General features: G+C 45.7%; 1 protein-coding gene across 4 annotated transcripts in view; it reads right to left on the bottom strand.

The window, feature by feature from the left end:
- Nucleotides 1-270: 270 nt before the first annotated feature.
- The window catches only part of STPG1 (sperm tail PG-rich repeat containing 1), a 41,452-nt gene continuing 25,722 nt past the window's right edge, over nucleotides 271-16,000 (bottom strand). For all 4 annotated transcript variants that reach the window (XM_030219721.1, XM_030219719.1, XM_030219720.1 and 1 more), the window contains exons 7-9: nucleotides 14,678-14,843; nucleotides 10,624-10,814; nucleotides 271-2,361 (exon numbers count right to left, since the gene is read on the bottom strand). In XM_030219721.1, coding sequence (XP_030075581.1) covers nucleotides 2,288-2,361; nucleotides 10,624-10,814; nucleotides 14,678-14,843 — 431 coding nt within the window. In that variant the 3' untranslated portion in view covers nucleotides 271-2,287. The remainder of the gene's footprint in view (nucleotides 2,362-10,623; nucleotides 10,815-14,677; nucleotides 14,844-16,000) is intronic.

Genomic DNA, 16,000 nt, shown 5'->3' with positions numbered 1-16,000 from the left:
TTAAAGCAGCAAACACAATAGGAAACACAGAATACTGGAATCTGGCAAAACTCAACTTCATGGGAAAATATTATAGTTATCGCTACATGAGCACAGCCAGAACATCATGGGTGATATATTTAACCCATCTAACAGGATTATATTCATCTACGCAATCCAGGGGTTCTTATAACTTTAGAAATATTCATCTCCTTGAAACTTATACACACCAGATAGGTGCCATGGAGTATGTGACAACCCCATCCGAATGGACACCAGTGGCACTTTGAATTATGAGTGGGAAATAAACAGCATCACACGTGCAAACAATCTGATCCAATATTTTAATTATAACATGAAACTTGAAACTTCATTCAAAACAAGATGGACTTTTAAAACAAGGGAAAGTCCATCTGTATCTTCAATACAATGCCATTTGCAGTATTCAAAATATTCTTTTCCAATCTCTATATATAATATAATTAGCGCTCCTGCTATGGTGTCCCTTTAGCAGGACTATGGAGCGTCTGCTGTAACAGCACTAGACTCAAGGGGGGTGCTATCAACTGTTCGTTGAAAAGCCATGGGGGCCACAGCACCGGAAGAAGGTGGAGAGACAGCTGGTGTGTGATCCTTGCAGTCTACAGAACTGAAAGGAAACAGCATGAGGAGTACGAGAAAGTGGACTTGAGTTGAGCCTGGAGTGGGAGGGAGGAAGAATTGTCAGGTTGGGCTATACTGTGTTAGGCTCAGTTCGGGGTGGATGGGTTCCACCTGGGCACAATCTCCTGTGAATCTTCAGTAAGTGACAGCTAGTTCATCTGGGAGAAAGACACCTTTGTAGGAGACCCTCTGGTGCCTTGAACAGACCAACGCAATTAAGAATCCTCTATAAGCCACTTACCTTCTACCATCCAAGATGAAGAGGGCAGAGAGGGGAGAAAGACTGGGAATCAGAATGGAGGAGATGGAATTAAGAGAGGAGAAGGGATTAGGGTGGGGACAGAGAGGTGCAAATATGTTTGCCTGCTCTGGGTGCTTTGTTTTGGCCCTGGTTTCTTGAAGCTTCCCCATTCCATCCATTTCTGTTGGTGACTGGGGCACAGATGCAGACTACCTCGATTGTCAAAGGAACGAGCCCGTCTTCTGGTGAGTAGCTAATTCGCTACACTAATTAGTGTTAGGGGGTTAGTTTCAAATGAAGGCTCGCGGCCCGCTGTTTCCCCAATTGGGCTTCTAACTCAATCAGAACCTGACCCAACTAGGCTAACGTGTCATAAGCTTTCATCTGCAGGTATCTGTTGGGGGTGGGGGTGGGGGGGGAGTTCCTATTACAGTCTTTTTCTGAAACTCAGCACAAATGTACTTAAGGGCAAAACCAGTAGAAGTAGCAGTTGTACAATGTGTAGGACTCCTTCCCTCTGGAGGGGGGAGGGGACAAAGTAAGATGAGAAGCCAAAGAAGCAATTTTAAAGGTTTACATGTGAAAAATCATCTTATGTCTATAAGTAGCAATTTTGCAAGAGGTGCTGCTGTTAATTCAAGCATGAACGCGACATGCACAGACTTGAAGGCAGCATGTGCTCGGTGCGGTTTGGCACACCTTAAAAATTATCCATGCATTTCCTATGTTACAGCAGAAATATAAAAGTACTTCAAAACATTTCCCCATTTACAGCTGCTCCGAGGACCTGAAGTTTGGAAAAGTGATGGACGGGGAATTGTGCTCACCCCTTCGGTGCTCCAAACCCTCTCAAACAGCAGAAAAATGCATTTTGCAGCTTGGCTTCTTAAACGGTTCCCCCTGGATGTGCAGCTTTTTGCACAATCCGCTACTTAACACGTGTAAGCGGCAAATTCTCCCACTTAAACATGTGAACGCCAGGACTTATATGCACAGAGCCTCACGAGGCTGGCTGTCTTTATCTTCTTTCTTTGTGCCTGCTGTACATGCCACCCAAATGCAGGTGGCTTTATACGTATCTTACAGAAAGTTCTGTGTTCACTGTCCCTTTTTGCAAACTGTGGAGACCCCAGCACGGACGTCCCTTTTCCAAACTAGGAAAATTAGGCTTCATACTAAGTCCAAATTGCTAATTTCAGGGTAAAAGAATTCTATTTTTGCCTTATACATAATTGATAGAATAATGTCCTACCAATCACAAACAAAGCCATAAGATATCTGGCAGCTTCCCGCTTTTGGCCAAGAACTGGTATTTCAGTAGCACGGATTACAATACTGGTGGGTGACACACAGTCTTCTGAGAGGTTTCCAAAATGTGCAGGGACTCTGCTTCTAACATAATTGTTATAAAGGAATCCACTTCCTGTCACAATTGGAGAGGAATGACTGCTTTCCCAGTCTGAGCGGCTGGTAGGCACCTGCAATGAAAAAAAATAAATTGGAAGAGACATGACTCACTGTTCCTTGATTCAGGGACTTTGCAATAGTGAAAAAAACGTGCGTTGCACGCACATGCTGATAAAGTGACTGTGCGGGGCCAATATGAAAAGGGGTTTAATCACGTAGGAGAGATTCCTGCTCGCTTACACCCCGCTGATATTCAATGGCTCTTAACTGAAGGACCGCTGCTGAATATCAGCTCCAGCTAGGTTAGGGGTGGTCCGGGGGTGGAGTTTGGTCACAGCCGCTATGTATGTGGATAAAATTAGGATAACAAAAAGGATGTGCTAACGTTACCCGCTGAGTTAACTGGGCTGAACATCAGTTAACTTGGGTTACCACACCAACCTGGATATTCAGTGTCAGAGGCCAGACTTGCTCTGGCACTGAATATCCAGGGTTATTTCAGTCCGTGACTGTGAGCAGCTTACAAACCAAATTACCACCGTGGGCTGACTATCGTCTGGTACCCGGTTAAATTCCTGTTCACCGCATCTAACCGTCATTCAGTGCCAGAGGCTGGACATGCCACGGCACTGAATATCCAGGGTTATTTCAGCCCATACTAGAAAATAGTGCAGGAAAAAAAACTGGTGTTGGACTCTAGTAAATCTATACAAAACAAAATAATTACACCAGTCGAAACGGCTATCCAACAGCGACAAATGTTTATAAAGGAGAAAAGCCCTCAGAACCTATCGGACCTTTCAATGTGTTTTTTTTTTTTTTTTACGTGCAGCTACTGTGCTTCAAAATTCCAAATACCAAATAAAACTGATATTCACTAAGTAATTCTAGTAAATCAAGACTAGTCTTGATTGTGTGGGCGCTTTCATCAGAATTACTACGTGAATAGCAGTTTTATTTGGTATTTGGAATTTTGAAGCACAGTAGCTGCACGTAAAAAAAAAAAAACACATTGAAAGAGAGAAAATAATCGGGAGAAATTTTAAACCCCCGTGACAGAAACTATCAACGGCCATACTTTGGCAAGTCGTATACCTAGGGCTTAAGGTCCGATAGGTTCTGAGGGGTTTTACTCCTTTATAAACATTTATCACTGTTGGATAGTTATTTCAGCCCATGACTGTGAGCAGCTTACAAACCAATTACCACCGTGGGCTGAATATCGGCTGGTACCCGGTTAAATTCTGGGTTACCGCGTCAACCCGTCATTCAGTGCCTGAGGCTGGACATGCCACGGCACTGAATATGTGGGGTTAATTCAGCCCATGGGTGAGTGGTTTACAAGCCGCTTGCTGCCACAAGACTGAATAGCGGGCCCTATATTTATAGAACAGAGACACAACAAGGGGCAATATTCACACCCATGGCTGCCTTTTAAAGATAAATGTGTAGCTTCTCCGCTTACCTTTCTGTTTGATATTCACTTCCCCTGGCCATTTATGTAGAACTGCTGAGAAATGGTCCTAAGCTTAAATTGATATATTATTTGTGCAGTCCTAATAAACGGATAAATTATCCGGATAGTAGCTAAATATTGCTGTTCTCCAGATAACTTTCTAGCACCCACCCCACCCCCATGTACACACAGTGCCTTTTGCTTTTCTTATGTAGATAACATGTAAGGTTTAAGAGGTTGAGTATCGGTCATGGCTGGTATGAAAGGCTTAAGAGGTTGAGTATCGGTCATGGCTGGTATGAAATAACCTAGCAGCAGGCGCACAGACCAAGGACAGTGGACACCAGCGAGATCCTGCTGGTGGTCAAACTTTACAGGTGACAGCTGGGATTATCCTTAACCTGCGTTTAACCAGGCAGAACGGGTGGACCAAGTCACTGCCTACCCTTGCATCAGTTTGAAATGGTTGACCCAGCTAATGTCAAAAGTTAGGCAAGAAAACCTCTGACATTTTAAAATTTTCCACTGCTGGCCAGTCACACTTGTCCTCAGAAATTCACAGAATGCAGACGCTTGGCTGCTCAGAAAAGAGACCACATACACTGACATGAAATAATACTTTTCATATTTGCAGCTAGGTATGTGACTGAAATGAATCATAGTTAAATACAGTGACATCCTATTACAATGTTCTTAAGACTGAAATTCCATAGTGGCATTACCACCCGTTGCTTAATTACAGTGTAATGTGATCCGAAGCACTGCTTTGCTTATGGTTCAGCACTTTTATGAGTATCTTATGGCTAGAAATTTGCTGTATGTGACAAGCCTGGCATCAGAGCTCTGCCTTCCTACCAAATGAAATCCAATTGATCCCTCTGGGTTTTTTTTAGATATTGAAATGCCAGAACACGAAAGAGATGGTCTATGCAAAGTTTGTGACATTATATTAATGCACGTGCAAAATCTGTCCGAGTTTCAGAAATTTTATTGCACTGGTGTGTGGGATCCAGAATGATTAGTCACAAAAGCTTCCCCAAATTCCTGCATGATGCTAATGGAAAGCAATCGAGAAACTTATTTTTTTTTAAATAGTTAATAAGGTGAGCAGCTATGGAGATTTGCTCTCTAGGGTAGATGATAACCGTGGACTACTGTGGTCCTGGATTATTCCCATTTTCTGAGCCGGGGCGTTGTGGGTTTTTGTTTTAATCATTGGGTTTGTTGTGTGCATGCTTCAGGGTGTGTGTGAGAGCGTGTCGGTTGACCAGGAGATTACTAGAAGTTAGCAACGGCTGTATGAAAGAGGGCTTCAGGGCATGGGGTTTTTTTTTCTCAAGGGATGCGTGGATATGAACTATGGGGGGGGGGGGTGCTGGTTCTTACACTATTTTCCTCTTTGCTATGTTGGGGGAGGACTCTTCATTGCAGATATATGACTAGCTGCATGTCACTCTTCTGCGAAGGAAAGGAATGTCGTTGCCGACGATATTTTGCTAACTCTGACACGCCCTCGAAAGACCCTACCTTTCTTGTTGTTGCTCTTGGATGAATTCAGTTTTTTCTCCCAGTTCCGATTAAATGTTCTTAAATCAATGGCACTTCCATCTTCTATCAGAGACCAGTGGGGGGGGGGGGATGGTTTTCCACTTCAAAGGGTCACCGACAAGCTCAAAAACACATAGATTTATCTTAGGTCTGACCTTTTTCTCTTATACTCTGCAAACATTAGCCCTCTTCGGACTTCCACCCAGCAGATACTAAAGAGGTGGAGGGCATTGCAGCTCTTTGCAACATGATTTTCGTTCCTAAATGGAGTTATGCACTATTTTTATTTATTTATTTTTTATTTATTGCATTTGTATCCCACATTTTCCCACCTTTTTGCGGGTTCAGTGTGGCTTACAATATGATTTGAATGTTGGAAATACAATTTGTTACAGATAGTTAGAGATTATATTATGCAGGGTTAAGCGAAGCAGTTGAGGTGTCGTTAGGGATGTACTAATGGGACATAGGCATTGCAACTTTGGAAGGAAACAATGGTAGTTTAGGGGCGATAAAAAGACATGAAGTCATTTGGTATATAACTTTCTGTGATTAAAGGTATGAGTGATGTGATAATTTGGGAGTGGGAGTTCTGCGATGAATGTACGATGCATTATTGAACAGTAAATATGGACTTTATGTGTTTTGTTTTTTTCCGTAGACTTGTTCGAAAAGATGGGTCTTCAATAATCTGCGGAAGGAAGCTTGCTCGTTGGTTGTTCTTAGGTTGCGCGGCAGTGTATTCCAAAACTGCGTGCTCTTGTGAGAAAAGGTTGACGCGTGTAACGTTTTGTATTTCACGCCTTTGCTATTGGGGAAGTGGAGGTTAAGGAAGGTTCGAGATGATCTTTTGGCATTTCTGGGTGGTAAGTCTATCAACTGCAACAAAGGGACAACCGTTTTCTGGAGAAAGAAGTGCTATCATTCCCTTAGCAAAGGTAAACAAGAATGGGTGTCCACTGTTCCAGCTCCAGTTGTCCTGTACCCAGGGCGGTTTGTGTCTGCTCTGTTGCATGTTGTAGGCATCAGATTACAGACTGGTTTTGGGGTACATCCTTTTTTTTCTTGCACCAACACTGAATTAGCTATCATGCGGCCTTATCACTTTGGCTACTAGCTTCAGGCACCTCCCCATTTTGTTTTTTAGTTTGTGCCTCTTTGCAAAGCTTGGTGTTGGTTCTGTAGATTACAAGGGCTGTCTAGAGAGGTATCCCCCTTATTGCCGATCATTGGAAGAGCGGCTTTTCCAACAGGGAGTTCCTTCCTGGGTTTCCGGCGGTGGGTGGCTGGGGGGAACCAGTACTTATACCATGTCCTGACTGACTCTGGTACTTTGAAAACCCCTGCTGGATTTTGCCGAGGGAACTCCAACACTACAGGATCACTTTGCCTACATGCAATTACGGCATTATGTACGTTCATTGCCTAGGGAATCATTATCTATTGAAGTGTGGGACACTTTTAATACTATGCTTGGTCTGGACGCTTAATTCCAGTCTAGTATTACCATGGTCACCTGTGAGACCAACTGGCCTATCCTGATTATGAGTTAACTGAACAGAAATGGTCAGTGGATCTTCTCTCACCCGTGCTGGCAAACCAACTTAAGACCTGTCTGGCACAGTAGAAAGTGCCACCCTCCAAGAACTACAATTCAAATGTATATATCGACTTTATGTCTCCCCTCACAGAGCTCATCAAGTAACTCTGCAGTCAGATGACTTTTGTCTAAAGTGTGGGCTGGGAGGTGTGCATCTGGGACACATGTTTTGGTCATGCTCCCTCATCCAGACATACTGGACTCAGCTGGCCCAACATGTCTCCCAGCTCTGGCGGGTCCACTGGAGTCCATCTCCCTCTCGACTTTTTGATGATTTTCATTTGCGAGGACCATGCCTGGCTGGTTCTTAAGCCCTTTCGCAGCGTTCCATTTTGATGGCGCAAAAGAATATTTTGAGCTTTTGGCTTTTTCTCGAAGCACCCCCGCGCTTTCATTGGCAGTCATCTGTGATCTTACTTTGTGCCCTGGAACGCAAACGTATACCAGACCTTGCTTCTCCTGTAGGGGACCGGTTCTTGCAGGATTAGTCTCCCTGTTGGGACCTCTTTAACCCCAGTGGCTCACAGCCGTATACTGAATGTCTAAGGAGCGATTTGTATTGTTTGGGTGTGGGAGGGGGAGGTGTTGAGTGGTTGGAGATATGGTGAAGGGGACTGTTTTTTCTGTATTCTGTTCTGGTTTAGCTTGTGTATGTACCGCTGGTTCTTTTCAATATGTTAATAAACATGATTGAACAAAAAAAGAATAGTTTAAGGGAGTTAGAGAGTCATATTTCAGTACTTGAAAGCCACAAATAGGTCTGGTTCTCAGGGTAACTGAAGGATGGCTGTACAGCAAAGCCAATGCATGCACATGTGCTTCATGAATATTCATTGTCACTACTGATTTTTTTGAATTGCGACAAATTGCTTCTTTTTCTCCAGTACAGAAGGTGGCCTGCGGCTGATGGCCCAGACCCGGGACCTTTTTTTTCTCAGATATATATGTGGCTCTGGGGGATCAGAATTTTTACACCTGTTCCTTGGGTTTGGATTTTATATTTAACTAGTAAAAAAGCCCCGTTTCGGATGCAAATGAAACGGGGGGCTAGCAAGGTTTTCTTCTGTGTGCATGTGGGAGTGTGTGTGTCCCTACCCTCTGCCCTCTCTCCCTTCCCCTGTGCTGTCTGTCCCCTCCCCCCTCGGAGTCGAGTCCTTCAGTGTTACGTTTCCTGCTGTGCTGTGTTTGTGTTACAGAGATAGTGAGGGCTTCTGCCCTCTCTCCCCTTCCCCTCTGAGTCCTTCACTGTTACAGAGAGAGCGATTTGAGGGCGGGGCAGACACTCATGGGGAAACCGGATATCTCTCCCCCTTCACACTTCCGGCTGGAGGCTTCATTTAGAGCGTTGGTGGTGCCTTTTATATATAGAGATAAATCATCTTTTCCAAATTTGAGCTCAGGGTGAGTTACAATTCAGGTACAGCAGCTATTTCCAATTTCAAAAAAATCATAAATATAGTTCTGAAAGTCTGTTTGCATGACTAGGATTTGAGTAGCAACATGCTAACCTTGAATTGACCTTGTCAGTAGGTAAGGCTTAAGGTCAATTGAAGCTTAGCATGTTGCTACTCAAATCCTAGTCATGCAAACAGACTTTCAGAACTATGTTCATGATTCTTTTTCCTCCTCAAAAATACAGTTTCAGCCTTTCCCAGTTTCATTTATCATTTGTTTTCTGCTTTGCACCTGTACACAGCCCATCTTCTCTATCTTCTCATCAACAAGTGACAGGAAGAGTTGTACTGTGTCATTTTTCATATATCGGCATGAACTTAGCCGTATGCAACATGCAGGTCATACGTATACAGGATCCAATGTTTGGTAAATGTCTCATTAATAATGTGCAATACAACTTTCTAAAAGTGAATGCCCCATGGAACGAAGGGACGTAGGATAAAGGTGAAAGGGGTATTTCTTTACAGAAAGAGTGGTGGATGCTTGGAATAGCCTCCCAGTGGAGGAGATGGAAATGAAGACTGTATTTGAATTCAAGAAAGCATTGGGATCGCTAAGGGAAAGATGTTTCTTCCTCTATTTTCTGTGGTTGGAAGGGGAAAAGTGACAGAACGTATCATATCGGTAAAATAATATGGGCATGAAAGGGTTAAAAGTGCGATGATGACGTGTTTTTTTACATGCTGCTGAACATCGCACAGTATATGACACAATGTTGTCTTTATTTCACCTAAAAGCCCATCTCACAAGTTCCAATTCAACGTCATGTCTGTGTCCTGTGTGGTCTCAGATGGGATGAACGGTCTGCAAGACAAGGGTGCTGCTGTGCAGCCGTAAATCCCTCACAACAGACATCGAGGCCCAGATGCGCAAAACTTTAACGACCCTTTAACGAAAAAATTTTCAACCGTAGCATGCATTAAAGGCCATTTTCCGATGAAGCTAGCAGCTAACGAAAACAGAATGCAAACGAGTCACTTCCAATTGAAATGTGAATAATTCGCAATGCACTAACCATACCGACAATTGCAACGAATCATTTACCGTGATATATTTAACGTGAGGTCAGAGCTGTCGTTAAGGACTGAGCTGTCATACAGACACTGCTCCCCGCTTCTCCCTGCAGCATAAAAATCCAAGCTGGCATGTTTGAAAATAAAAAAAACCCACACAAACACGTGGCTCCCCGCATCCCCCTGCATAAAATTAAAAAAAAAAAAAACCCAAAAAGCAAAAAAGGATCGGGAGGGGGCAAAGGCGCTCGTCAGGAGCGTCCTGTATGGACGCCCTTGCCCCCCCCCCCCCCGAGGTCGACGCTGCTCCCCGCTTCCCCCTGTATTAAATTTAAAAAAAAATCAAAACCAGTCTGTAGCAGCCACAACCCCCCCTTCCCTTCCTCTCTATTTCTCCTTCTCCCACAGCTCCGCCTCCCGACATCCTCCGCCCTGTGCCCCGCCCCCATGAGGTCGTCACCACCGCTCCCCCTCTCCACCGGACCCCCCCTCCGCCTTACCGGGCCCACGCAGCGCCTCTCACCTCTGTGTGAAGGCGCTGCACGGGCAAGAACAGCTGATCGGCGATCAGTGATGCCTCCTCCGACGTCCCTCTGTTCTTCCTGGGCCCGCCCTCCTCTGACATAAGTTAGGCGACGACCTCAGGAGGCGGGGCACGGGAGCGGAGGATGGCGGGAGGCGGAGCTGTGGGAGAAGGAGAAATAGAGAGAGAGGAAGGAAGGGGGGCCTTGGCTGCTACAGTTTTGAGTTTTGTTTTGATTTTTTTTTTAATTTAATACAGGGGGAAGCGGGGAGCAACGTCGACCTCGGGGGGGGGGGGGGGGGCAAGGGTGTCCATACAGGACGCTCCTGACGAGCGCCTTTGCCCCCTCCCGATCCTCAGCTTCTTTGACGTTTTCTGGCATGCGCAGAGCAGCCAGCATAACGCTTGGCTGCTCTGCGCATGCTTTACGGGCAGATTAACGACGGGGATTACACTTCTTTAATGCATTCGACTTTCGTTTACCGAACCGAACACGTGGGACTTGGTTTTTTTACTCCATTCTTCGTTTTTTCAACTTTGGTAAGTACTTTTACGTTTTTGATTTTTTTTACGTATGGTTGATGCATCTGGGTCCAAGTGGGAACCGGGAGGGAAGCTCATGAGGCATCTATCTGGGCAAGAATGAACTCAAACCTTTCCTCTCTTCAGCATTCCTTCAGTTTTATATTAACGATAAATATAGGTAGCATAAACATTCTTCATTTTTCTCAACCGTACCTGGCCCAGGCAAAACTTTTCCAGTAATATCTCCCGTCCAGCGACTTGTGTTAGATACAAATACTGCACTGGAGATGTAATTCTTGGGTGGTCCATAATAGTCAACTATTTCATACTGACCAGGCCCAGGAAAAGCAGGACTTTTGGGGACCGGCATAGCTGGTGCAGAGATGCAGAGGTAGTGCTTTCGCCTACAAAGGGTAATTAAAATTCAGTTAAACTCTAAAAGGTGACTAGCCATGCTACGGAAAATTCCCCCCCACACACACATGTATAAATCTCCCTTTGTTTCAGCTGCACCTTGACTTTTGGAATTCTTACAATTAAAACAAGAAAAACAAAGCAACCAAAATCAATAATGTAAAACAACCAACTATCATTATTATTATTATTTTATTCATTACATTTGTACCCCGCGCTTTCCCGCTCATCGCAGGCTCAATGCGGCTCACATAGTAACAAGAGAATACAATCTATGGTATCAAAATCAACAAAGGAGGTATGTGGTAGAACAAATGAACAAGGGTATATGGGATAAAAGAGGTGTGAGAGAAAGGATAGGAGGGATAGGTAAGGAGGTGGGGCGATAAAGGAGGAGTTGGGACGAGCATGGCGGGTAAGAAGGATGGTAGTCAGTGGTGTGCTGGAGCGGGCTCTCACGGGCTCGCGAGAGCCGTTTGTTAAGTTTTTCAGAATTTCGGGAGCCGGTTGTTAAAGTAGGCCTCCCCATGGCTACTTTAACAACCGACTCCCAAAATGTGGGCTTGGGCCCCCTCCTGAATTCTCTTTTACTTTGCTGGCAGTGACGCTGGCCCCACCAGCCAAGTCAATAGACTGCTGCTGCTCCCTGCTCCTTGTTTCTGACTCTGAGCATCAGGCTGGGACTTTTCATGCAAGCGCAAGAAGGTTCCATCATGCCGCTCAGAGCCAGAAACAAGCAGCAGAGAATGGTGGCAGTCCATTTATTGGCTGGTGGGGCTCGGCAAAGGTATGCCTAGCGTGCCCGCACAAGGGAGGGGAGAGAGAGGCATGTATTCCCCCCTCCTCCCAAATTTCAGGACCGCTATGCCCGGAGAGAGAGCCCGTTGTTAAAAATTTGCCAGCACGCCCCTGCCTGGGAGTGATCATATTTGATTATCTTAAGGTGGCCAATGAGGTAGAAAAAGAAAAGTGAATGCAAAAGCCAGAAGGATGCTTGGGTACATAGGGAGAGGAATGGCCAGCAGAAAAAAGGGACTGAAAATGTCTCTATATACAATTCCAGAGACAGCACCTTCAACAAAAAGATATAAAACAGAAGAGAGTTGGTCATAAACATAGAAACATGACACCAGATAAAGGCTAAATGGCCCATCCATTACATAGTAACATAGTAACATAGTAGATGACGGCAGAAAAAGACCTGCATGGTCCATCCAGTCTGCCCAACAAGATAAACTCACATGTGCTACTTTTTGTGTATACCTAACCTTGATTTGTACCTGTCCTCTTCAGGGCACAGACCGTATAAGTCTGCCCAGCACTAGCCCCGCCTCCCAACCACCAGCCCCGCCTCCCAACCACCGGCTCTGGCACAGACCGTATAAGTCTGCCCAGCACTATCCCCACCTCCCAACCACCAGCCCCGCCTTCCACCACCGGCTCTGGCACAGACCGTATAAGTCTGCCCAGCACTATCCCCGCCTCCCAACCACCAGTCCCGCCTCCCATCACCGGCTCTGGCACAGACCGTATAAGTCTGCCCTCCACTATCCTCGCCTCCCAACCACCAACCTCTCTTCCCCCACCTGCTCCGCCACCCAATTTCGGCTAAGCTTCTGAGGATCCATTCCTACTGCATAGGACGCCCATCTCAGAAATGACCAAATGCAAGCCCTTTGGTCGTGGGAGGAGCCAGCATTCGTAGTGCAGTGGTCCCCCTGACATGCCAGGACACCAACCGGGCACCCTAGGGGGCACTGAAGTGGACTTCAGAATTGCCATTCTGCCCATCCCATGGATAGGCAGTCTTGACAGGCCATCAGGCTCATTATCGAAAGAGAAGGACGCCCATCTTTCGACACAAAACGGAAGATGGGCGTCCTTCTCACAGGGTCACCCAAATCGGTATAATCGAAAGCCGATTTTGGGCGTCCCCAACTGCTTTCCGTCGCAGGGACAACCAAAGTTCACGGGGGCGTGTCGGAAGCGTAACAAAGGTGGGACTTGGGTGTGCCTAACACACGGACGTCCTCGACCCATAATGGAAAAAAAAAAGGGCGTCCCTGACGAGCACTTGGACAACTTTACCTGGTCCTGTTTTTCTTACAACCAAGGAACAAAAAGGTGCCCGAACTGACCAGATGACCAGCGGAGACGATCGGGGATCACCTCCCCTTACTCCCCCCCAGTGGTCACTAACCCCCTCCCACCCTCAACAAAAATATCTTTAAAAATATTTTGTGCCAGCCTCTATGCCAGTCTCAAATGCCATACTCAGGTCCATCACAGCAGTATGCAGGTCCCTGGAGCAGTTTTAGTGGGTGCAGTGCACTTCAGGCAGGCGGACCCAGGCCCATCCCCCTCCCCTACTTGTTACACTTGTGGTGGTAAATATGAGCCTTCCAAAACCCACCACAAACCACTGTACCCACATGGAGTGGAGGAGTGGCCTAGTGGTTAGGGTGGTGGACTTTGGTCCTGGGGAACTGAGGAACTGAGTTCGATTCCCACTTCAGGCACAGGCAGCTCCTTGTGACTCTGGGCAAGTCACTTAACCCTCCATTGCCCCATGTAAGCCGCATTGAGCCTGCCATGAGTGGGAAAGCGCAGGGTACAAATGTAACAAAAATAAAATAGATACTATTGGAGATTCTACATGGAATGTTGCTACTATTGGAGATTCTACATGGAATGTTGCTATTCCACTAGCAACATTCCATGTAGAAGCCTGCAAGGGCCGACTTCTAAATGGAATGCTGCTAGTGGAATAGCAACATTCCATGTAGAATCTCAAATAGTAGCAACAGTGGAGGAGTGGCCTAGTGGTTAGGGTGGTGGACTTTGGTCCTGGGCAACTGAGGAACTGAGTTCAATTCCCACTTCAGGCACAGGCAGCTCCTTGTGACTCTGGGCAAGTCACTTAACCCTCCATTGCCCCATGTAAGCCGCATTGAGCCTGCCATGAGTGGGAAAGCGCAGGGTACAAGTATAACAAAAATAAAATAAAATAAATCTAGGTGCCCCCCTTCACCCGTAAGGGCTATTGTAGTGGTGTACAGTTGTGGGTAGTGGGTTTTGGGGGCTTCAGCAGACAAGGTAAGGGAACTATGTACCTGGGAGCAATTTCTGAAGTCCACTGCAGTGCCCCCTAGGATGCCCGGTTGGTGTCCTGGCATGTCAGGGGGACCACTGCACTACGAATGCTGGCTCCTCCCACGACCAAAGGGCTTGCATTTGGTCGTTTCTGAGATGGGCGTCCTTGGTTTCCATTATCGCCAAAAATCGGAAACGACCAAGTCTAGGGACAACCATCTCTAAGAACAACCTAAATTTCAAGACTTCGGCGTCCCCGACCGTATTATCGAAACGAAAGATGGACGTCCATCTTGTTTCGATAATTTGGGTTTCTCCGCCCCTCCACCGGACTCTTTCGATTATGCCCCTCCATATTTTCTCTGTTTTTTTTGTTTCTATAAAGTTAGGACTGAGAATTGCCACTAACATCTGTATTGCCCCAGGGGTATCCAGTTAGAGTTGGGTCAGTAATAATGTTCAGCGGTTCTACCTGGACAATGCCGCTGAAAATCAACAGATGGGCCTTAGTCAGTGGTACTTCTCTGGGCAGCAAGCACTGCTATCCAGAAAAGCATGTTTGGCTGTTGGGCCCCGTTCTTTTAATTGCGAGTGCGAAGTGAAGGGATTCATGTTGTGAAGGTCTGACTCATGGCAGTAAATGGGGATCTGCGGTTCACAAGCTTCAAATGATGAATACGGAAACACAATTTATTACAATGGAAACTTAGTGGTTTAACTAACGTCAGCTTTCACAAGTAGTTAAAAATGAAATACTCACGGGTAGACGATTCTTTTCACCGGCTCGATGGGACCATACGGATCATAGTATCCAGGTCCTATGCTCGAAGGAGAGAGAGATTCGCTGCGGACAGTTTTTGATTTAAAGCAAGACTCTGAACCTGTGGATGACCCTCCCAGCAGGGAATAATTAATTTTATAATGACCTAAGTATATAGGAAAAGACAAGAGTTAAAAAAAGTTCAAAATAGCAGAGGTGACACCCTAAGATTCACTGGGGGAGAGGGAAGGGTACATTTGCTACAGTGGTGGCCCCTGTGCTAAAAATACGAGTACACAAGTTCATAAGAACACACAAGCGATGCCATACTGGGACAGACTGGAGATGCATCAAGCCCAGTATCCTGTTTCCAACAGTGGCCAATCCAGGTCACAAGTACCTGGCAGAAACCCAAATAGTAGCAACATTCCATGTAGAAACCCCAAAGAGTAGCAAGATTCTAGAATTCTAAAGAATAACAAGATTCCATGCAGAATTTCAAAGTGTAGCAACATTCCATGTAGAACCCCAAAGAGCAGCAAGATTCCATTCAGAATCCCAAGTACATAAGTGTTGCCACACTGGGACAGACCAAAGGTCCATCAAGCCCAGTATCCTGTTTCCAACATTGGCCAATCCAGGTCACAAGTACCTGGCAAGATCCCAGAAACAATAAAACAGATTTTACGCTTCTTATTCTAGCAGCAGTGGATTTTCCCAAATCCGTCTTAATAATGGAAATTATTCAAACCTTTTTTAAACCTTGCTAACTGCTTTTACTACATTCTCTGGCATCAAATCCCAGAGTTTAAATTACACACTAGGGGCCCTTTTACTAAGCCGCGTAAGGCTCTACGCGTGCCCAATGCGCGCCAAAATGGAGTTACCGCTTGGCAACCGGGTGGCTCTTACACTGATTTCATTTTTGATGCGCGTCCAATACGTGCTGCCGAAAAATAATTTCTAATTTTCAGACGCACGCCAAGTGGCATTTGGCGCCACACATAGGTCACTACCGCCGGTTACCGCGTGAGACTTTACCACTAGGTCAATGGCTGGCGGTAAGGTCATAGGCCCAAAATGGACGCGCGCCAATTCTGATTTTGACGCACGCCCATTTTCGGCAAAAACTTTTAAAAGGCATTTTTTTTTTACAGGTGCGTTGAAAAATGATTCTGCGCAAGCCCAAAACCTGTGCCTACACTAACACAAGCCAGTTTTCAGTGCACCTTAGTAAAAGGGCCCCTCAGTGAAAAATATATTTTCTCTGGCTTTGTTTTAAATTTACTACTTAGTAGCTTCATTGTGTGTCCCCTAGTCCTA

The sequence above is a fragment of the Microcaecilia unicolor genome, chromosome 11 (assembly GCF_901765095.1).
Source record: "Microcaecilia unicolor chromosome 11, aMicUni1.1, whole genome shotgun sequence".
In the NCBI taxonomy this organism is placed as follows: Eukaryota; Metazoa; Chordata; class Amphibia; order Gymnophiona; family Siphonopidae; genus Microcaecilia; species Microcaecilia unicolor.
Note: the sequence above shows the minus strand (reverse complement) of the source record. Positions and strands in the feature narration are given on the sequence as shown.